General features: G+C 43.7%; 3 protein-coding genes across 5 annotated transcripts in view; 2 read left to right on the top strand and 1 right to left on the bottom strand.

Moving 5' to 3' along the window:
* Positions 1 to 8,085, top strand: part of LOC139046710 (serine-threonine kinase receptor-associated protein-like) — a 96,158-nt gene extending 88,073 nt beyond the window's left edge. For both annotated transcript variants that reach the window (XM_070527932.1, XM_070527931.1), the window contains exons 6-7: positions 4,507 to 4,643; positions 4,772 to 8,085. In XM_070527932.1, coding sequence (XP_070384033.1) covers positions 4,507 to 4,643; positions 4,772 to 5,040 — 406 coding nt within the window. In that variant the 3' untranslated portion in view covers positions 5,041 to 8,085. The remainder of the gene's footprint in view (positions 1 to 4,506; positions 4,644 to 4,771) is intronic.
* A 3,438-nt stretch (positions 8,086 to 11,523) lies between these two features.
* LOC135911494 (NADH dehydrogenase [ubiquinone] 1 beta subcomplex subunit 8, mitochondrial-like) lies at positions 11,524 to 23,741 on the bottom strand. The gene is made up of 6 exons (XM_065443816.2): positions 23,682 to 23,741; positions 23,056 to 23,218; positions 18,839 to 19,062; positions 16,436 to 16,500; positions 14,536 to 14,635; positions 11,524 to 11,641 (listed from the first exon to the last, which is right to left on the bottom strand). The coding sequence occupies exons 1-6, from the start codon at positions 23,724 to 23,726 to the stop codon at positions 11,582 to 11,584; spliced, it is 657 nt and encodes a 218-aa protein (XP_065299888.1). The 5' UTR covers positions 23,727 to 23,741; the 3' UTR covers positions 11,524 to 11,581.
* The window catches only part of LOC139050691 (RNA-binding protein Unr-like), a 38,912-nt gene continuing 38,229 nt past the window's right edge, over positions 23,175 to 23,857 (top strand). For both annotated transcript variants that reach the window (XM_070527308.1, XM_070527307.1), the window contains exon 1: positions 23,175 to 23,286. The gene's annotated coding sequence lies outside the window, so the exon portion shown is untranslated. The remainder of the gene's footprint in view (positions 23,287 to 23,857) is intronic.

Below are 23,857 nucleotides of genomic sequence, written 5' to 3'. Positions count from 1 at the left end.
CCGCCCTCTCCTGTCACAGTAGGAGCCCCGCTATGCCTAATAAGTGTACTGACAGGCATTCAGAGCTTTTCCAGATGTGCCTGCGTCGATTTGAGCCCTTGAGAGCAGTAAAAGACATGCATTTATTTTTTCGGACTGCCTGACTTTTCGGAAGTTTTCGCGGCCCCTAGGGGGTCCGAAAAATTGGACGTTGACTGTAAACTGACCAAGAGTATGCTTGAAATGGTCCATAGTGCGAACGTGCGACAGAAGGAGCATGAGAACAGAAAGGACCAACGCATTGAGGAATGAACGGGGAATGAAGTATGTGAGTGCTTCTTTGAAAGAGCCTGAGCTCAAAAAGCACTCTTGGCTGACGCCGAGATGCAGGTGTCCCTCAAACAAACCAAAATAAACTCTTTAAAGCCGTGAAACACAACACTGAGGTGTCGTGCGCGAGCTGTATGTCAGGACAGTTGAGGTTGACTTACGAGCTGTTGAGAGAGACTCAATTGTGACAAAATTCGGGCCTCATACCACTGAGCTTACTGAGTTGGTATAAGTAGCTCATATTCGAAAATATTTGCTTCTGTATGCATCTCCTTTTTATTTGTATTTGAGAATCTCTGACTCGATTTGCAATTTCTTTCGAAGACATTTTATTTGCTGTGCATTTTACTAACCCCTCCCGTCTATTCTTTTTTTTTTGAATAACATAAACACTACTCCTTAGTATTCAAATTGGATTAAGTCGGTTCTTTTAAAAAAAATTTCTTATGCTTACGAAAGAGTGAGAGCATCGGGCGATATGGTTCCAGCCCGTCTTGACATAAAACATAGTTCTGCATCACTCAGGGAATTTCGCAAAGGCACTCAGGGAAAACCTGGAAAACTCAGGGAATTTGGAAATGTCAACTTGGTAGACACCCTGTATTCCTTAATTATACACACATGCACCCACCATCTGCTATCACAGTACGAGCATTGATACACCTAATAATTGTATTGGCAGGCCTTCAGAGCTGTTTCTAGCGTGCCTGTGCCAATTTCAGCCCTTGGGGGCAGTAAAAGGTGGTGCTTCGAAAGGTCAGTCAGGTATCGCTAACAAAACTTATTGCGCCAAATCGATGTGTATCTATTCAAGGAGGCCACACCACACACTGGAAGCTGACAAATTCTCTCGCAATGAAAGCGTGTACGGGATGCTACCAATGGTGTTCTCCACCGCCATCAGCATCTTCTTTGCGACACACCATAAGGAGGCATCTCATCTTAGCGCTGTTCACAAACACACAGTTTCTTGTCAAGCTTCTAGAATTATTATTGAGCATAATACACATTTTGTCTAGTTCGGTAAAGCATATCAAAGCACGTCTGTTATTTGGAATGCGCATAAGACATTTGCCGTCACTTTTTGTCTTGTGCCTGACCACACAAATTGTTCTCGCACATTTGTAATTATATGTCCATCTTGTGCCCAAGTGCGTGTCTTTGTTCTCATTGGCCTGCAAAATTTTATTTGTTTACGAAGTTAAGTTACTTAAATAAATATGTTTGCCTACCCAAATAAATATGTTTGCATCATACCATGCATGCTGTACCATCCGTGGGAAGGCAAGCTTAATTGGTCGCTGTTGGCTTTGTGTCTTCCTTCACACTTGAGCACCACTTACTGATTGCGCACTAATAATAAGCTTCACCAAATGGTTGCAAATTACTGCTGTACTACTCCAGGTGTTCCAAAAAGACGAATTATTGCGCTCCGAATTTGCTCCAAAATAGAATGCTGGTGTGGCTGCTCCTAAACTGCTCCAAAACGACATTTTTCCTTGCCCAAAAATTTCACCAAATCCTAAACTTACTGGGCTATGACTGGCTGTGCTTCCGGTAACTATGCTTAAACTGGGTTAGTGAGGTTTCATGCTTCTTGTGCTAGCGTAGAGACATGAATGACAGGGTTAAAAAATTGCTGGCTCTCCTGTGATTGAGAGTAGATGTAACCGTGAAATGGCAACCTGCAAAGCAGGTTGGTTGGAGATAATACTAGCTACAATCTTAAAATGGGTGTAGCGCATGATCACAATGGCACACCACACCGCACCACGCCATACCGTGCACTGGTCCATATGGACGCTGCCCAGCTAGAAGAAGAAAACAGGCTGAAGGCGGCACAACCGGCAGCAAAAGACGCCAGGGAGATGAAGCACACTGCTCGGCTAGAAGAAAGTCGCCTGAAGGAGGTGCCACCCATCGTGGCGCCATCTCTCGATGCTGTGCAATACCCGTGCCGCGGAACTCGCGGACCGCTGGCATTGAAGAGAGCACAGGCAATGTGCTCTCAGCGCCAAAAGATGACAATAAAGTGTATGGTGCCCTGTACCTGCCTTTTGAATGTCAACATAAGAAATGACAAAACTGAGCTTACTAGATGTTGCAGCTTGAGTGATATTGTAAACTACCATTAGGAAAAACTTGGTAGCAATATATTTTTTTTTTTATAGCTTGTTTGGGCAATAGCTAGCGTATGTAATGCAGTCCTGTACAAAGGGTTGTGGGTCAGGGACTACATTTTCTCAAGTTTTGACTGGTTGCCCAGATGATAAAATTTTATTCTCGCAACTTGCCCGGTTGTTCTCGTTTGAGTACCTGGATCACGGCTCTGGCTTTTGGCTCAGGATCACTTGAAGGTCGCTGACAACAGGAGCTAAAAGCATTTCATGCCTAACATGCTAAGAAACAATATTTGAATGAGTGAAATGCATGTCACTCATTCAGTCTTGTTCACTCATGTTCGTGATCCTGTCCTTCGTAGTCCAAGATTCATGTGGACCTGCTTTGAGAATATCTTATCTCACTAAAATCTTTAGATTGCTTGTCAGCACGTTCAGTTCAGAACATTTGATGGGTTGCTCATAGTTTGGGGTCAACGGTTGTGTGTGGAGTGCCGGTCTGAGGATTCCGGGCTGTAGTAGCGTACACAGCACTAACTTGGTTTTGTTTGTGCATGATAAGTCGCTGATGCCGTTCAGGGCAGAATATAATGTTGGCAGCAAACACAAAAGCTTGTGTCTGTCATCTGCTTTATGTTCAAGTAGTCTGTCCTGGTGCGTTATTCTGAGAACTGCGAACATCTGCGATGTTGGCATATATAGCCTATCGGTGAAATCGTGGCCACCATGTGAGACAAAGCAAATGACTGGATCACAAATTTTACAGTATCCAGGAGTTTGACAGTGTCTGAGTAGTCTCCTTGTATAATGGTGGAATTTTTTGTAGCATCCATTTTTAGTTTGTCAGCTTCAGAACGTATCGGAATGTTGCCTGTTTGGATTGAGTCATGCAGGGGCTTTTTTGGTAACAATCCATGTCATGTTCTGTTCTTGTCATTTAATGCATAGAGTGGCCAGTGGGTGATATTCAATATGTCAAGTGCCATCTGCCGTCTTGTCGGAGGCATGGCAGAATAAAACTCCTCTCTCGACACCACACCTACAGATATAGCTGCTGCTTTCATCCATGTTCTGTGGTGGCCTCCTACTGCAATGCCAACAACAAGCTAGGCTTGTACTTTTTCTGACACTAGATAATGTGTGAGCAAATACAAAAATCAGCATGCTAAATAGTGGCCAATGCAGACATTTTCCATCTTGTTCCCTCTTGTCTGTTTACTGCAAGTGTATAAATATGAGTACCTCCCCCTCCAATTGATTTCATCAACTGGAAGTTCCTGCTTTTTTAAATAATGTCTATTAGAATAAAGCACTGGTAATTATTCATTGATGTACATTGGCAAAATGCAACAAAAAATTTAATATGTTGATTCAATTCTTGATATATGTAATATCTCAGAAGCCAACAAACCAATGACAGTGAGGACAATGTTGGCTTCTTGTGATGTGACTAATAAAAATTGGGCCCTCGGTTTCCCTTCTCCTCATTCATGATACATACGGTGTTATACAAGGCTTGTTATGCAGTAAAACCCCATTGATATGTTTTTCAGGGTACCATCGAAAACAGATGTAATAGTTGGGAAAATGTGACAGTGAGGGAACCCCCAAATCACCACAGCAATGTCAGGAACAGCTCTGCACATGTGTATAATTATGGGACATCTACTATGTTATGTGACAATAACCCCTTTTTATTACCATGCTTCACCACATAACATGGTTGTGTTGCGCTGAAGCAGATTTTTAAGAGCCGACAAAAACTACAGTCGCGTTGTGACAGGTTTATTGAATTTGACAATTGCATACTTCCTGCATTTCATACTTGTGAATTTGCCACTGCACCGCTACATTTATGAGAGCACTGCATTGAAATGCAACATCAAATGCAGGAAAATTACAGAATGGCGACGTATCAAATGTAAACATAATACATAGGAGTCACTCGGCTTTAAGTCAGGGCTGAAAAACACAGTGTAGCATACATGCTTGCATGGTTGTCACCGCTTTTGTTTACTAGTAGATGCTTGCACTTGCATTTTGGTTGTCTGACTGGCATGTCTTTCTCGCACAATAGCATGGAAAAACTGAAGGAGTTCCAGATTCCAAGCCAGGTTAACTCAGCATCCCTGCTGCCTGACAAGTCCTTCTTTGTCTGTGGAGGCGAGGACTTCAAGATGTACAAGTTCGAGTATGAAACTGGAACAGAGCTTGGTGAGCTAGGCTTTTTAGTCCTGAAATCTCTAAGATCGATCTTTGCTGATAAAAAAGGCAGTAAATTGGCAGTTTCCTTCTTTATTGTGGCAGGCGTTAACGTGACAGTGATACTCTTTACATTTCAGAATCATTCAAGGGACACTTCGGACCCGTGCACTGCGTAAGATTTTCCCCCGACGGCGAGCTGTATGCGAGCGGCAGCGAAGATGGAACCCTGAGGCTCTGGCAGACAACGGTTGGCAAAACGTATGGCCTGTGGAAGTACGTACAGCCAACGGAAGGCCCCGCTGGCGAGGGCGTGGCAAACAACAACAATAACAACGAAATTCCCACGCCCCCCGACACTGCTGCCACGACGCCGACCGCCAACAGTGCCGTCAAAGCAGAGGCATGATCTCCCCCCAGGGCTGGTGCGAAAAGAAACCTGGAACTGAGATCCAGCAAGCGTTTGGGGGCAATCTTGGATCCTGCACAAATGAGAGGCGGATGATGCCGCTGTGCAACTTGCAGCATAGCAGAAGTGGCGCCGTTTGCTGAAGTTCGGCAGACGGTTGAAAGTCCAGAAGTGTGCTGTCACCACAGTTGCATGCAGAATGTTCGTGTCTTTTTTTTTTTTTCTTCCCCTGACTTTTTTTTTTTTTTTTTTGAAGGAGGTGAATAACTAAGGGGAGAAAAAAGTCCTCCGGTTCCGATTGTGTTCTGCCAACCATGTTATGCACAGTTATGCTGGTATCGTGGAAGTGCGGTTGCCGCCTTTGCTTTATCCAAAGTTTGGGCATTTTCCTTTGACGTTCGTTTGGAGCATCGGGGCTCGTCTGCCAAAAGTCAGTAGATAGCTGGAAACCTAGCATTGTGGTGGTCACTGCAATTGCACGCACAATGATCGTGCTTCCGTTTCTTTTCGTTCAACTTCTTTGTTTTTCATTTCTCTGTCTACTTATGAGAAAACCAAGTTGACTACAAGGAAGAAGGGGGTCGTTTGCTTCAAATTCTCTCGTGGTAGCAAAGCTATGCATATTAATACAGTGTTCTGCAATTGTGACAGTTTTACTATGCTGAAAGCTGGGGCATTCTCATCTTTTCTCTCACTTCTTTTATTTTTGTCTGGTTTGTTAGCTGGCAAAGGAGAATGTGTGAAGGCCATAGTTTGGCATTGATGGACATGTAATGATGCTTTCTTTGTTGTTACATAATGAAAAAGCAGGTTTACTGTGCCCAAAGTTTGGGTGACTTTTTTCTTTCTCCTGTTTAGTTTATAGTGTGTTATATCACAAAGGAGATAAAAGTGAACTGGAAAGCACTGTCTGGTGTTGTTGGGGGTCGATTAAAGCCTTCTCTTTTGTTAAGCTTAAGGCAGGAACCTTTGTGCTGTGCAGCTTTTATATCTGTTTAACATTATGCAGTGCTTGACATTCATTAGAGGAGGATTGGTATGCAAATGAACCTGCAACAAGCATTGCTTTTGGAATGCTGTGAATTTAGCTAAAATGTGGCAAATGGTGTGTGTTGAGCAAAATTTTTCAAGATTTCTTGCTTCAGCCTTTCTACTACATGGGCTTTCACCCATTTTTTTTTTCTGTGAAATGGCAGTTTGATATTGTAGATCAAGTTGGATTGCTGTGTCATAGACTTTCCAGTTATCACTTAACATTGGCAGATATGTTCTTGTGGCTCTGTGTACTGTACATTCGCGTGCATTGCCAACTCCTTAATGTAACCTACACCCCCACTTTCAACTCTCAGAAAAAGACTCCAAGATCAGTACTGTGGAACAACTGCATATTCATTACAACATTCGTACCTTTACATAAGGAACTCTGTGAAGTTGCTGGTTTGAAGCAAAGGCACAGTTTACTTATTCGCTTATCACAGAATTGACAACTGCTGCCTGCTTGAAGCGCAGTGTGGTTTCCCAGCAATGCAGACTACATTTAGTGTGAATCTGCCTTGTTTAGCTTCATGGCAGCGCACCTTGAATTGACATCAACCGCACCTGAAGGTAAACTTTCTTGCCTACCGGCAATGTGCTTAAATGTATGCATTTTTGGTGTACTGCACTTTGAGTTTGTGCGGACAAAGAACAAGTAGAAGTGAAAAACTAAAACTGTCTACAATGAATACTTTGTGGCTAGAAGGAAGGATGGTTCAGTTTCAGCATTTCAAGTATTTTACGCAGGTTGGGATGACATTTTAAAATGTGCAGTTGGCATAAAAGGTTTTGGGAATGAAGCATGAGGCTTCAGTACAACTCTCTTAATACATGCTCATCACTGTAGCAGTTTTATAGCGCTTACGAAGAAGATGCAGTTACAAGAAAGCTCTCCATTGGAAAATTTTCTATTTTTCAAGCAAAAATCTGGAACCCATGTTCTGCATAAGCTAGCGGCTTTTGGTCCACGACCATTTATCCAGAACGGTATGCTTTTTCATTAATGTTGATCCCTCTTGGATGCATTAGTACCCACAAAGACAAGAAGCTCTGATTTAACACTGTTCCAGGTTTCCCCTGTGAAACTTGTGCAGAACAGGGTTGTTTACATTGGCAGGGTAATTGACAGGTTAAAAAACTTTTGGGCAACACTTGAAATACATTGAATCCCTTTCAAGTGCTTTGTAGCCAAGTGACTATAAAGATAACTTTCCTTCAACAAAGTTTTCCTGCCATACAAAAATTCTTTAACAGTTTCTGTGGTTCGTAAACTTTTTTTCCACAGTTTTGTACACTTTGATGAAACCTGGTTTCCCGTCTTTTTGTGCGCTGTATAGCAATGATAGGTGGGGAAAAGAATGCTTCAACAGAATTTTCAAGGTTGCCCGACTTGTGAAGAAAAGAGTTGTTTATGCGGCATGGTAGTTGCTTACGTGGTTCATAAACCTTTGTTCGCAACTCTGTGCACTTGAGTAAAGCAGAATCCGTGTTTTGTGCTCTAGTAGCCGCAGCTGATAAGCCAGTGGCTTGGCAGCATTAGTGGAGCTTTGCTGCTAGATCTCTGGTAACGAGTTCTTCACTTTAGTTTGCTTAATGAGAAAGTTCGACACAGCTTTGCTCGTGGATATGTCATGTTGGTGCTCATCTCACCCGCATCGTAATATCTGTGAAGCTGCAGCAGAAATTAAGTGAATGCTGCTTTTTCAACGGTAGACACACCTGATGTCCTTCTTTATTCCAAGTGTTTGATTTTGCCGTGTTAGACATTTGGTTTCCTTCTATTCCTTCCCTAGCAACGGCAGGCTGCTATTGGACGAGTAGAAATGTTATATTTTGTTTGTGTTACATTGTATTACCAGTTCTATTCCGAAACAGTCAACTGTGATTCTCCAAGAATGACCTGTCCTCTTCCTCTACAATGGGAGCGACGCTTGCCTCAAGTCGGAATTATATTGATGACTGTGAACTTTGCAAAATAAAAGTTTGGCATGCCATGCTAAAGAACGCTAACAGTAGTGTTGCTTCCAACTTTTTGCATATAACCGTGGCGTTTTAAAGGACCCCTAAACCATTTGAGAGTTTCGCAGTTGCTACCCTCCCCAAAGGCGCTTCCTTCTCTGCTGTGATTATAGATGGCGCTGCATCAGCAGAGCCACCAGGGGGCGTGTAGCTGACCTTTCTGTATCACACGGCACAGCACTGACAGTTTTGTTTGGCTAGCTGTGCAGGTTGGCTGCTTTTTTATAAGTGTGTTAACCTATAATTGCTAAAGAGAGTGCATACTTCTCTAGAAGACATGTATGGCTACAGCAGTACCCATTGTCTCGCTGGCGCTTGTTTTGAAAATGTCAAGTTTATCAGGACTCCACACTGTTGCCACCACACACGCAGTGCAAAACACTCAACACCAAATGAAATCCTTTAACTGTGCATGAGGGCGAGCGTGCAACTGTATGGCAAAGGCATACTAGCAGACGAATCTACTGTTTCTTATACGTGGGCCAGTTGACATTTCGCAGACTGTTGACATTGCGTTCATGACGTTCATGTCGCAACTTCTGAAGGACCGGAAAATTCTGGAGAGGTGGTTTGCTACCCTTAAAAAGGCCATTACATGACATCGTTGACTACTATATTGTTTTAAATTGAAATTAAAAGGACAGCTGCCGGTCGCCTAATTCAGAAGTTCTAAAGCTTTGCAGGCTCTTAATCAGAAATCAGTGACTCGGATTATAAGCTTTAAGCTTTTTTAATCAGTAGGAACCACATGTTGATGTGAAGCATGCAGTGTAATAGCCTTGGCACTCGGGGCTACTTCTGACCAAGAGCAGTGCCTGCGGTATTACATTCTTGCCAGCACTGTGGCAACTGCAGTCGTTACTCAAATTGGCACTCGGGCTACACTATTTTCTGCCCGGCCCCACCACACAAAATCGGGCTCTTGCTGACGCAGAATGCAAGCTGATGATGTCGGTTTCATATTTAGTCAACCTTAGCGGTTAAATTGTGGTCGTAATTGAGCCGCTATGGTTGCTTAGTGGCTTTGGTGTTGCGCGGGGTGAAATCCTGGTCACGGTGGCCGCATTTTGATGGAGGCGAAATGCGTCGCTTGCTCAGGCGCACATTTCGTTGCCGCGCCGAACGCTGCGTTGCTCGACGCTCACCGTGTCCAATGCGGGGCGTCCAAGGCGAAGCAGAGTAACGCATGAGTTGTTTCTTCGTCTAGCCGAACCAAATATAGCCAAGCAACAGCAGTTCACCAGGCTAAACAGTGGTTCAACAACTAAAATAAAGGCTAGTATGCTTCGCATCCTGGGCTTAACCTTACCTAAGCCACAGCCATTTTTTTTACGATGTCTTCATTCGCGAAAGTTTAGTGAAAGAGCTTATTTCTTAGACGACAATGCAGCTCTCGAAGGCAGCGCTACAGTGCCAGCCGAAGGACCGCAGACCAGCTCATTGCGGGTTTTTCAATCGACAACCGCAAACATATAGAAAATAAGAATCCAGTTATGATACCATACCTGCCGCGGTGCAACGAGTATGTCACAGACGCTGGCTATATATGACTTCTACAGCAGTTACGTTGATTTTATTCCGCTAAAATAGGTTTGCTCACGACGAGTAGTTCATGGTATAATATCGAATTTTTGCATTTCCTCACAGAAACGCTCGGCAGTAACACGAGGACTTAACTAATACTGCAGTTAGGTTCTACAAGCACAACTTGCTTCTTTGACTGCTTCTTAAAATTAGGCGCTTCTTCACGTGTTTATTTTAAGCGGCGGTATTTTGAAGTAAAGCTAATGAAGGCTTACGTCTATTTACAGAATACAAAATGGAATATACCAATATATATTCCCTTTTCTGTGCTACATGTTCAACTCACTTGAGAAATTTACTGGTGCTTGTTCCTTGAGGAATATACACGACGAATTTGTTTGACGAACTGACACAGGCTACTCGGCCCGAATTTTTTAGAGAAATTTGCCTTTTGGGCCGTATGGGTGCAGCCAGAAAGAAGTCAAAGTGTCAATCATTAGTAGTATGGGACATATTGAAGATATAATTCCCCTGTGAAGGGTCAAAAATCAAGTGAATATATATGTAAGTCTTGTGGTGTTTTCTTTATGAGTGTTTGCGATTGGATTGGAGCAAACTTTATTTTGCCTGCAGTTGGGCGAGGTCCTCTTTTTATGTACCGACCAAGCGAATAGTTCTCCGTTTGCATAATTAAACAACGCTGGATTGAGACATGGTGAGACAGAAAGTGCTTGAATTTTCCTTTTCTAGGCAATCTAAGCTGCGCTGTAGTAGCTCGAGAATATTTTAGCCATTCCAATAGCAGCTGTAAAAAAATGCTTTATGGTTTCAATTCGAAATTATAGTGAACTGACGGGTTTCACGAACAAAGCGTGCCTCGCCATACTGACAGTCGCTTGCTACCGTTTCGTGCTACCGTTGCGTGATGGATTGTCGATAAAGGCTACTGAGCGCCACTATGAAACATTTTATCGCTTGCAATTTATTGCCTCTCGATCTTAACAACGAAACTTTTCTCTCAGGTGATTGCTACTATAGTATTTGTGAATTAACTATGTAAATACTCTATGTGACACGCCGTCGTGTTAGCAGCCATGAGCGTTTCGTTTTTTTGGAGGCCTGTTTCAGGGAGGGGTGAAACTAATAGCAAACTTTTTCATAAAAAATGGGCGCCTAACTCTTTCTTTTATGCAATTATAAATGGCCATATTTTGTTAGAACAACTCACCAGAGTAATAAGAATCATGATGACAGCTTCGCTGGGCAATGTCTAACACGGATAACATCCTGACGCCAATTACCAAGAAGTTTCTTTCATGTAAAATGCAATGCCTCTCATAGCTAAATACTAACGGAATGTTAAGTGTTTAGCCAAGCATCGTACGCAACTTCGCGTATTGAATATCCAGACATTATTTTACGCAAAATTTATGGACAGAGATGGCGCATATATGCATTGTAAGACCAGTAGCCCCGTTCAACGCTACATAGCTTGCGATATCCAAGCCCGAAATTTTATTGACTCACGTGCTTTAGGAGAAGGAACTTTGGTTCAGGCATGGCAGCAGAAAGAAGCCGACATACCCTTCAATAAGTGCGGCTCGAGCCACTCATACCCCAAGCATACACGAAGGAAACGAGCGCGCGCGGCCGCCGAGCGAGACGGAGCGAGCGGCGTCCTGGCCGTGACGTCGCACGCGAGAGGGCGCCACTCCTAATTCTCGCCGCTAATAGTGATTGTCAGACAAAGAAGGTATTTTCTTGGTGGATGCAACTGCGTTATTAGAGCAAAGCCCAAATGTATTGTGGCACAGCCCATAGACAGATGTATGGGCATGTCGGAAGCTGTGAAGACCAATAGTACACTTCTTTCTACAACTGTGTATAAATGAGACAGATGCCAAGAACAATGAATAACCTATCTTTAATGTTCGAACTGCAGTGAACCTGCACATCAACAACTCTACTCCACCGGATCAAAGGTATAGTGGACGACTCCGTCGTTTGGCCGTTGTGGTGGACCCTGGAAAAGCATCAAACAGCAGTTTGTTACAGAAGCCTTGAACATTTTTTGGCAAATTACGAAAACGAGAATATGGGCAACAACAGAGGCAATCAGAGGGACAATATTTAACAGTTTTCAAAAGAGCTTTCTCTGTTCATCCCGACGCTTTGGTTCAAGTATGCCTAACAAGTGCATGTATGAATGTGGCTGAGCACTCACTAGCCAAATCTCGCTGTGATAACGCCCTCTCTGTCATGCGCCTGCCAGTTCTTAAGTGCACATTGCTGCATGTGCATGATTTTGATCCCCGCCAGTTCAGGACACAAGTTCAGGACACAGTTTGCAAGGTTGAGGCTGAGCATAATGTGGTGGCCTGACAATGACAGCAGCCATCAGTGACCATACACTGCACACTTCACAGATGTTCTGCAAACATACTGTCACAATAATTTGTTTGATGTTTGTTTTACATTTTATGCATATTGTTCTTAGTGCAATTTTACTGTGCTAGTTTTGTAACATTTAATGAAGTTTTCATGTCAATGTTTGTTTTTGTTTCTAAAGTTCTTTTTTATGCATATTATACCCACCCCCTCTATAATGCCCAATGGGTCCTAAGGGCATGTCAACAAATACATAAAATAGATGACCTTAATGATAACAGCCGTCGTCACTGATGTAATAGAGTATCCTTTCACTTGTTTGTCTTCTGTAAGATCATGAGTTGACCAGGCATCTAGCTCTAAACATCATTATGTTGCACCAAATAAGTGTAAAAAAGCCTTTTTTTTTTACCAAGCTAAGTGTATGCAAGCTTTATATTTCACGCTGTTTAGAAATTTGATAATATTTCGTATTTAATTTGGAAGTTTTGCTATCTCAACACCCCCAAGTTTCTTGCTTCTTTTTTTATGCTTTAGCATTAAGAGTGTCAAAGTAGAAAAAAGTGTATATGTGCGTGAAGTGTGGAAAGCCGGTCACGTGGTAGGGGTGGTTCATGTGGTGGAGGTATATATACACACACACACACATACATATATATTACACACACATTAGGGGTGTGGGAATATAAAAATTTTCTAATAGTTAGCATCGAATATCAAATTAGCAAGTTGGTTTATTGTAACATGTTGGAACACTGCAATTACTTTGTCATTGATAAAAAGATTAAACTAGCAAGCCATTATACTAAAAGATTGTGTATTTGGCTCATGTTAGCTTTCAAAAGTTGAGTAATTTCCACTGGTTGTCTGTCCTCGCAAACCTGAGCCTTATTATAGCGCATCAATTTCCCGTACACTCAAAGGCGTTTGACCCTGTATCAGCTGTCACTCATCGCATTTGCTTTCAAGCAATAAGCTCAGGATTTGGGGTGGAATGTGCAAAAGAGTGCACCCTCGCTGTTTGCAAACCCGTGCCCCTTGCTACTGAGAGTGGATTTCCTGCAAAGCTTAGACGTTCAGTGGCTAAGTGTGCTTTACAGGCGAAATTTCATTAGCAGCATGAAATTGTCGCAAAATTCAGCACAAAAGCAGGCAGTTTCTTAGATAAGATAGAAATAAACGCCAAAAACCATGCTTACTTCCACAGGGCCAGCAATATATTCAATTTGTTTCAAATATGCATATCCAATTGTATATCAAAAATTTTTATGAATATTCGCACACCCTTAATATATATATATATAAATATATATTATGTGCACACAGTCAGTTGCACTTCGCTCCTTGAAGAGGCAGGATGTGTGTTGAGCGAGTTCCTGAAGAACGCAGCTTAAACCTTCAATCCGGGACATCAAAAAGGAGCGATGTAATGCTAATGCATTTCAAATCGCCACTGAAATTTTTCTTTGCAATGCTTCATTTACAGTGTGCTAATATAAACAAGCAGTTGACCAGGGTGCTCATTTACATCGCTCACAGAATTTCAAGATTTTGATGTAGTTTGTGCAACTTTGTTGATTCAGTAGACTTGTGACTCTACAGCTGTTGAAGCTGCCCATGTAGCGGCCCCCATGCTATTGACCATGGGTTCAACGGCCTTCCAAATGCCCATGAAACACTAGTACATGTATAACAGCCCTGTAATACATGGGCCTTGTTACAGAAGTTAATTGAGGGACCTCTAGCACTAGTTGTCTATGGGAGCTGCAAATATTGCAGTTCAGCAAACAGGAATGACTTGCCTAAACTTTGTCCTTCTGACTTTAAACAGCTTTCTCATTTTAAAATTGATCATTTTTCAACAGCATACTGCGCTGCATATGAAGCAATTAGAAGTGATTGGGCATGTGTGCAAAGAGCGATTGCTTTGCTGTGTTTAGAAAATGACAAAAATCTTGAGAACTTAGAAACATAAAGCTTAATAAACAATGTCCCAAGAATGCCTGAAGCCACAAGCATTATGATCAGGCAAATACAGTCAAGCCTCATTTTAGCAAACACAGACATAGCAAATTATCAGATATAACAAAGTAAATATAACATGTTTCTTCCCAGGGGTGGGCAGCACAACCCGAATGAAAGACAAAAGGAAATGCATGATATGGATCGTCCGGGCAGCGCTGCCCACCCCTAGGAACATGTTCAATCACAACTCCCCTAGCTTGCCATGTTAAAAACTTTCCTTGCCGATATTTAGTGTATTACCGGTTATTTAGTGTAATATCGTGGATATATAGCTACTATAGTGGATATTTAGTGTAATATCGGTTATTATGAAGGTATTTTTATATCAGATCCCACTTCGTTATAACAATACTCAACTGTACACGCACCAACCACCTTTTCCATGATGGCTGAAGGGTCGCAAGGCCAGACTTCCCTGTAGTCATTTCTGTGAGGAACTCTATGCTCTAATACACCCTGCTAAATGCCAAGCCATGATGCTTTGCAGCTGCGCGCACTACATACCAGGTCTACACCAATCTTTGGGAACTCTGGGCGGTTGAAGAGGTTGCTGAGGTACCAAAAGCCAATCACTGTGCCCAGAAACATGGCTATCTGCTTCCACCTGATGAACAATATAAAAAAAAAAGAGGGGGCTCGTTAGCATTGACCCAGAGACACACAATCAGGTGCACAGTGAATGACCAGTAGCAAGTGCGATGGCAGAGCAGATGTTTTTACTTGTCAAATTACTACACACTGGACACCATAGAATTTCTTAAACCCCATTCATACAGGCAAATTTAGTGACACTTACCATGAGCGCACTTCACTGCAGTGTAGCAGCATACCGTGAAATTCCAAGCAAGTGCCCCTACTCATGCAAGCACCCCCTGTCCACTTTCGAGTGATTTGAAATTGATGCCAATTACAGAGCAAGCGCCCCCTCCCTTTCATCACCCTGTTCACCAATCCATGCATTTTCACCGGACCACTTGGATGGTTCTTTTGGCACTCTTTTTACGAAATTGCATATTCAATTGCATAACATGATGCAGTTTAGTGAGAAAGAAATTTATTGTTTAGCCACACTTCTGCCGAGGTGATAGTACACCTCGGTCGTCAGTCGTCGTTTTGGTCAAACGTGCGAGGTGTCACATGCGAATTAAGCACGAGACACAAGCTGCAATTTTGCATGCAAGCTGTCATACGGTGATTCGAGACACTAGGTACGAATAAGCGAGCGGCGGGTAGCTCTGCCCAGAACAGGTGCCGCTGCATGGACGTTTGGAATGACTTCGCAAATAAAGCGAAGACAAACATGTTTGCACAGCTCTCTCATCAACAAAATGCCAATATAAACAAGACTATGTGAGCAGTGTAGACATGTTTCCGCAAGGCCACATCCGCAGTTTTGGCTCCGTTGATGGCCGCTGATGACTAGGAGCCGGCAGGTCTAGCTTGCTGGGCCGTCAAATCGGGAGTCCGGTGGCGCTTGGGATGCACCCGCATGCAGCTTGTAATGAAGTGCCTATGTTGGTCAGCACAATGTGTACACAATTATGTCATGCTTAAATTGCAATACATTGGATTTTACCGATGCCGGTGGAAGTAAACGAGCAAGCCAGGCGAGCCTATGATCGCTGAGAGACGGTATATAGGCCTACCTCGCTGGCTGCCGGATTTGGTGCCGACAGCCCTTGAATTTCACTTTGTGACCAAGCAAAGGCACCCCTGCAAACTTTCTTGGATTACCTTGGGGGGGGTCTCGGGATTTTACGGTACTGCTACACAGAAAAGGAAACAGCCATTCCTAACTTATGGCAACCTAGATGGGTAAATCAGCTGGCACATTTTATACAGTAGAAGTCCGTTTGTATGTTTCTTAGGGTACGAAGAAAAGAGAGTGCATGGTCCGCGAAAATGTAAGATTCCAGTGCACAAGCACTATAGATAAAGCAGAAAGCAATTCCCACACAAAACCTAATTCGAAGTTGAATAGAAAGCCAACGCACCAGTGAAAACCCATTAAACAAAGCTCATTATCACTGCCTGGTGGCCAGATTGAAGTTTTCCAAGTGCTGTTTTTAGCTCCAATGCACTTTTATTTTGCAGACACTGCAAACAATAAGAAATTCATGTTGTGCATACTAATTCACCCATTGCTACTGCCGTCAATCCTTCGTGCAGCAGCTCATCACCAAAGTGCGCTTGCTCATAGTGGCACTAAACTTGCCTGCCCCCTAGACCTCTACAATGTCTCTCATAAACTATTTTGCAGTTCTGGAATGGTAAAACCAGTAATTTTTAATTAGCGTATGTGTCACCAGGTGGCATAAATGCCACTGAACGATGTCTTTGCTGCCAGTGGATGCGTTAGCATTTGTGAAGCAGGGCTGCAAACTTGTAGTACTTTAGTACTTACATTGGAGTACGTTGCCTTTGCAAGTCTAGTCTTTCGAGGGTGTACGCATCCATGTAGATGTTAATCTAGACAGAAAGAAAGGAAGGGGTCAAATTAAACTTTTGCGGCACTTTGATAGCTGGCAGCAAGTTGTGGGACACTGCTAAACAGCAGTCAAGTTATCAAAGCTTGCTTAGGCTACGTAAAAGAATTCCACAGCCTCTCGCTGGGGCCTCATTGGAAATTTCAATTATGCCCTTGAACCCAGATGCACCAAACATTTTACCAGGGCTGACAATTATGTTTTTATGTGTTTGGGCATAGTATGCCCAAACACATAAGGCTTACATAAAACATTTATAATGCATTGCACAAAACCATTTTCATTTTCCTGCGACCAAGTTACAATGCGCCACTAATAACATTTACACTCAAATGGTGCCGACACTAAAAATTATTGCTTAGGCTTGGATTCCAGGAAAAGAATGCTAGCCAATGCATGACTAAATTCTATAAATTTGGAGACATCATTCAAAATTATGGCGTTTTTCACTGGTCGATCTGGAGCAGCCGCCTGAATCCTCGAGCGAGCGCTCGGCTTTCACCAATCCGAGTCTGCCAGTGGAGCACACGAACGCTCAGCGGGAGATCACACAGGAAGTCTGCGTGCACGTGACACAAACCGGTTCCGCAAACTATGCCCAACACAATGTTGTGCGTACCGACCGGGTACCGATTTCGCTTGAAGACGGAAGTGACGCCATGTGATGCGTTCTATTTCCGCCCGAATCCGCGTCTCGGCGGCGGAGCAAGTGAGAGCGATCCGGCGCGGAGCGAGTTGATCCGAAACGACCAGTGGAACGCATGAACCCGCTCCAGATCGACCAGTGAAATTCGGATTCGTTGCCGCGGAGCAAAAAATCCTGCTCCGAATCGACCAGTGAAAAACGCCATTAGTGTTCTGGCGAAGGTTCATGCAGCTCGGTGGTTTGGCGCAAGATGGTGCGATTAGAGCAGCACTTCCATCCCTGCATAATAACTAGAGACTCGATTTTTTGGATTTTACTGATAAATGCCAAAAACTAGTTTTAGGGATTCGGTTTAAATAACTATACATAAAAAAATCTGAATTTAGGAATTCGTCATGATTCAGAACACTGAGCCTGCGCAATGTGACCAGACCCTCTTAAGCGAGTTGGGTGCTTAGGCCCCCTTACTCAAGCTCGGGTGGTACAAAAGCTCCAGTGCATGTTGGGATACAATGCGCCACTAATAACATTCACACTCAAATGGCGCCGACACTAAAAAGTATTGCTTAGGCTTCACTGGGGTTCACTGGAGGAGCAGATTTTCTTTTTGCCAGCCTCACTTGAACCTCGTGCGAATAATGGGGGGCCTCGCCAACGGGGCGTGGGAGAGCTTTGTGCCGCAACCATTCATGACCACTCTTCCTGCATATTGTTGTCGGCTTATGCGTCCGTCTGTGAAAAAGGAGAGTAGGATGTGGTAATGGGGATTTATGCACACCAAGGAGACGTCATTAGTGCATGACTACTCGTGGACGCGAGCAGGGTGAGGATAATACGAGACAGCCCATTTCAAGAGGCAAAAGCCAACTGGCCATTGTGGATAGAGTAAGATTCTAGAAATTTAGTCAAGAGTTCGACGAAAGTTCGTCTGGTCAGGTAACGTGATGATGAAGAAATTGTGGTCACTGACCAAATCAAGGTGAAAATAACACAGAGACGTTTCGGGACCCGTACGGGTTCCTTGATCACACTCAAGGAACCCGTACGTGTAAGTGTGATCAAGGAACCCGTACGGGTCCTGAAACGTCTCTGTGTTATTTTCACCTTGACTTGGTCAGTGGCCGCAATTTCTTCATTCTAGAAATTTGCAGGGGTCCCCGTCTTTTTTCACAGGCCAGCTTCGAGGCATTCTTGAAATAGACGCACTACAAGTGCGTATGGTCATACACAGCGTGCACCGACCTACGTGCCCATCCTATGCTCTTGTGCTTCTTTGCAGTGCTACTGCAACAGATGCAGGGCAGCAGGATTCAAGTGTTACTTGCACATGATTGGCAGCGCGTGAGACGGATTGTGCCAGCGATCACTCAAACCTTATTCCACCTTAACATATATTTGTATGTTTTTGTAATAATTTGCCTCCTGCATTTATAACAATAAAGCTTTCTATTTCCTTCCCGAAATAAATATGCACGAGCAGCTTTTCAAAGGGCCGAAAATGCAGTCAAGGCAGTATTGTAAGAGAATAGGTACCTATAAATGCAGAATTTTTCAAGGAAAATAAGTGCCGATAAATGCCTACCGAATTTAAATAAATATAGGTGCTGAAAAATTCAGTCGCAAATTATAACTTATGCTAACTCCAGATAACGTAAGAACATCCTCTTGCTCTTACCGGCTCGCCGTAATTCCGCCTCAAGTAGGGAAAGTCGTAGTCCTCCTCGGGGTCCCTGCTTCCTGCCGGGACCGTGGGAATCTTGGGGTAGTCGCCCCAGGTGAGGCCCTCACTCTGGTCACGCACCTTGTAGTCCTCGGGCAGCATCCTGTACTTCTTGGCGGCCGCTCTCAACTCTTCCTCCGTCTGTGGTGCCGGCTTGGGGCACCAGTCCTTGTTCCAGTCTGCAAGCAAAAAAAAAGGCCACAAAAAGATCAAGATTCATTTACAACAAAGACAAAGTACAGGGTTGGAGGCCATCCTGGCAAGAAAGTTGTAAGCCTGGGAAGGCCAGGAGGCCACCATACAGACAACAGCAGCAGAGAGCACTGGTGCAGAACAATGAGTGCACCGAAATGTTAGCTTCATCTAGTACATTAGGCACATATGGACTTCCCTGCTCATAAATGTATCTACATACTTGTACACAATACGCATGGATTAAAACATACGAGTATGGACAAACACTTTACATAATTGACAACACTGTAGGTAACACTGGTGATGGCCCATCAATTAAACATTAGCAGCAGCTATAGTAGCAATACAGCGTGTACATTCCTGGGTGAAAGGGCCTAGACAGCCGCACATGCGACCACCCGGTAGTCGGCACTGCACTGGATGGCACAGAGCACTTTGGAGCAAGCAAGTGCGTAGCGTACCCACTCTCCTATCGCCCGTAGAAATGCAACCACTTCAACATAGGTATCACAGCATGGCTTCAACTTCATCATGAGCACAGTGACTCGGGCACCTCTGCAGAAGAAAATGCATGCACAAAATAAAGGTTGCGCTTTATGAACCAGTTCATTGCAGTTCGGTGCCAGTTGTGTGCAGAACTTGCTCCGTACTTTCTGCACAAGCCTTGCACTACGTTTCTCCCACAAATGTGGGGGATGCTGTGAACTTGTCCTGCGCAAAGCAAGTGCTATGTGAAACAGACTACAACATGCTGCACCAGTGTAAATGAGGTGCAGCACCTCTTGAAGTTGGAGTTCTGGAAGCGCTGGCAAATCGAATGGACCTGAAGGGCTCTTCAAGGGGAGTATGGAGTAAGATGCATTACCAACAAGCCCACATTGCAACCCTCCTGAAGGGCTCATTCAGCTCGGCGACTGACAGTGGTAGCGTGACTGACCCCAACTGCCGGCCAAGGAGCGACTCACGGTGACCAATACGCATGGTGGCAAGCGTTACATGCCTGTGAATACACTGAAATGTCTTGCAATCGGTACCGCCCGCACTTGCTCGCACCACCATCACCACATAAAACAAGCAAAATAAGCATCTTCATGTATGGATGTCCTATTCCTGCGCTGCCAATTGGTTCAGCTGGTTGTAGGCTTGTGACAGCAGTCGCACTGACTGCAACATCGAGCAGCAAGTGACTGAACCAAAAGAGTTGCTTTTTCTACCAAAAATGACCATTTGCGACTGGTCACTTTGTGACTTGAGCGTACCAGGATATCTATGACCAACTTGATTGATAGCAACAATGACTGATTTGCAAAGTACAAGGTAGATACATATTTTTGCTCAGTTTTCCTGACTTGTATGACATATATTAATAATATCAATAATGCTTATCTTCATCTTGAAATGAAAACAATGACAGATGAGCTGTAGAAAAAGCTGTCCCAAATAGCTTGACAATGCTTCAGACTCCATTATCGAAGCAGCAGAGAAAACAACATACAGTTCATCGAAGTTAGAAATTCCACATACCAAATGAATGACACAAATATGCAGATTAAGAAATTTTTTCACTTTTCGCTATTCCCAAATCTCACTTTGTATTATATGCAGGTCTGTACATTATATGTGCATTTTTACAGTAGCTTGCATAAAAAAAACAAGGAAAATGAAAGTGAATGAAAAGACAACTTGAACACTTGAAGACAACTACATTAATTTTCATGTAGGGTCCTTGTAAGGTTTTTTACAAATAAATAAATAAAAAAAGATCAGTTCAGCTTTCAGACACCTGTGGCAACTCCATTGAACGTCCAATTTCATTACACTATTCTCTTATTTCAGCACTTCTGTTAGAAAAGAATAGTCAATTGTCCCTGTGATTTCCCTGGTTTCATTGCCCATTTCTGACTGTAGTAATTTTGCTGAAACTGAACTGAAATTCGTGGGCGGTTCAGTTTCTGGCTCAATACTGGCTGCCTCATCTGGCGGAACATTCTAGCTCTAGCCGCCCTCACATTCACAATAAAGAACATAATGGAGAATTTGGAATAAGCTATGTAGTGAGCCATTCCAGGAAGCTAAACAAGCCGAATAAAGACAGTTGAAAGGAGTGCATTACAAAAATTTCGTGTACATTATATTCAGTCAGTAGAGCCTTCAGTTAGCATGTCTCTTTGACAAGATGGATTAACTTTAACCACATTTTTGAGGATGCCCTTTGAATCATCCCCGTGTACGTTTCATGAAAAACATCAGGCTCATGAAAAACATCAGGCTATTTTCTAATTGTTTTGGATTTCACATACTAGATGGACATATTTGTCTACATTTTCAGCAGTAGTTTGAAAAACAATGGAAAGATTCTTGCTCTTCGGACTCCTCTGTTGCTGTAGCCGTTGCAACCGGAGTACCAGGATCAAAAAGAAGCGTACAGGCTTCCAAGTGGGCTCCTTTTTTTTTTTTTGCACATACCACTGAAAACTGAAAAGCAGAATCATTCAATGCTGTGCTTAGTTTTCGAGGGCCAAGTTCAAAGGCAAAAATATGCAAAATCTGAGTGCTAAAATACGCAAAAGAGCACTCCACATTCCTGCTCGTTTTAAACTTCTGTTATGCTCACCTTCTAGTTTTTTACCACATCTGACATGGAAACTATCAGAGAACAAAATGAATCAGACATTTTGTAAATGCGGTGTCTTTAGTAGATTTTGGAGCAATTTTCTCACAACAAGCACAGCGGAGTGCTGAAAGAGCGGAAAGTGTTAAAACACAGTGTCATGTGTGCCTTACTGTGCCCTGGCCTTCTATTTCCATGCTCTACTTGTGGCTTTTCCCTTGAAAGCGGTTGCAAATGTCACCTTTTAACTTGGCTTCCTTAGACTAACAGGAACACCGTGGCTAACCAGCGATGTTCCCTGTAGGGAATTTTCTCTTTTTCAAGAAATGTTCAGCCATAATGTAGGACCAAAGGGAATCTTTCTGATATTAAAGGGAATTTTAGATTCATGGAGCAAATATTAAAATTATGCCAGTGAACGAAATATTATCTCGTTGATCCACAGCATATCATTGTCAGTGCAGGGGCTTAACTGGGAGTTGGTCATTTTCTCATTCTTATGCTCTGCATTGTCAAACAGCCGATATGCTGTTTCATACAATTAAATCTGTACTTCAAGCTGTTGTGTTAATACAAAAGTTAAACCTCTAAGAATCGAAACTATGCTTCATGGCGTCAGTAATAGTCGATGCTAAAAAGCAAAATGCGCGGAAGAGATGTCCGGAAGCGAACAGGGCACCACATTAGAAATTAAGTTCTCACATCATACTGTCCAACCAATGTAGAATCATGTAATGTTTTTCAACGTGAGTTTTTCTTTTTTTATCGAATTTTTGTGGCTGTCAAGATACTTCATCAAAGATTATATCTGCGTTTGTATGTATGAGCAGGGAAGTTTGTGGGAACTTAATTCGAGTCATGGCGGGGAAAAGTGCTGGAAATAGGGAACTTTCATGTCTAGGAATGAGAATTCTCTGAAGTACGGGAATCACTGTGGCTAACCACAGAACGGGAAGCAGAATTCGCAAACATGCGCCAGATGTACATTATTTTTAATGTCAAGCGTTCTCTGGCTGTGTGCTAGAAGTTCGAAAACGTCTAAAAGCGGGTTTGAAGCATGATACAGTACGACACAATTTCAGAATGTGAAACCGTGAAGGCCTCATTGACGAAAGTTACTTTAGTTCCGAATCACTGCTCAACATGTGAAAAGCTCGGAACCAGCAGCCGGCTTCTTTTGGTGGAGTTTGGCAGACAGTACCCCATATTTGTTCACTAAAACTCGTGTGCTTGATCGAGCAGCCGGCAGAGAGTGAACTTCGAATATCCCCGTGCAAAATTCAATCCTCCCTATTAGCATACCTGCGTTCCGTGCGAACGCCGGGTCAACGCATAGCGTGAAATAAACTACATGACAGAAACTTACGGGCTGATCGGCATGATGCGATCAGTGGAACCTTCAGCTGGTACCGAACAATTTGCCCGAAACGACCGGACCGACCTACGAGGGCGGCCATCTTTCTCGATCCTTGCCCGTGACGTAAAGGAAGTCCAGCCTGGTCTAGCCACCGGAAATGCCGAGACGGGCCCTGGCGGATAAAAAGTAAACTTCGGGAGCCAACATGGCGGCATGTCGTCCGTGGTGTGCCGTGGAGAGGTAATTCCTGCATTTTCTTTGCGCTCTGTCTCCGCTAAAAACCTGCTCGAGTCCACGTCAAGAGCCGCATTTCGATCCCGACTCGCGTTTCTGACCCTCTGTGACCAGCAGTTCGCTGTTCCTGCCCTGCTGCCGCCGCTCTTCGGCGTAGTGCCTTGCCATTCCCTTGTTCAAAAGGAACTCTCTCGTCTCTTTCCCCATGCCAGCTGAGAAATGTGTCGAAATGAGGTTGCTGTCGAAAAATCGAGAGGCTTCGCGATACGTTCGCAAAGGGTGAGAACGTCCCGTTACCAAGAACGGCAGACCGCCGGAATTTGCTCGCGTTCTATTCGTCGACGTTGCCCGAACGAAGCGACGGCCGGGTACTACAATAATCATGTGCGCCGTAGACTCACCACCTCGCCGGTAGGCTTATCGTGTTCACGTCGGGCCCGTCCCATAGCATTCCGCCTAGGTCTGGCTGACTTTGTAGCGCTGTGTATGCCTTTACGCGACTGTCACCGACGCCTTGACACACTTTTCGGACCTCGACAAACTGACCGGGCCGCACCGGGACCGTTTTTCGGCGGCC

The sequence above is a fragment of the Dermacentor albipictus genome, chromosome 10, assembly GCF_038994185.2.
Source record: "Dermacentor albipictus isolate Rhodes 1998 colony chromosome 10, USDA_Dalb.pri_finalv2, whole genome shotgun sequence".
In the NCBI taxonomy this organism is placed as follows: domain Eukaryota; kingdom Metazoa; phylum Arthropoda; class Arachnida; order Ixodida; family Ixodidae; genus Dermacentor; species Dermacentor albipictus.
Note: the sequence above shows the minus strand (reverse complement) of the source record. Positions and strands in the feature narration are given on the sequence as shown.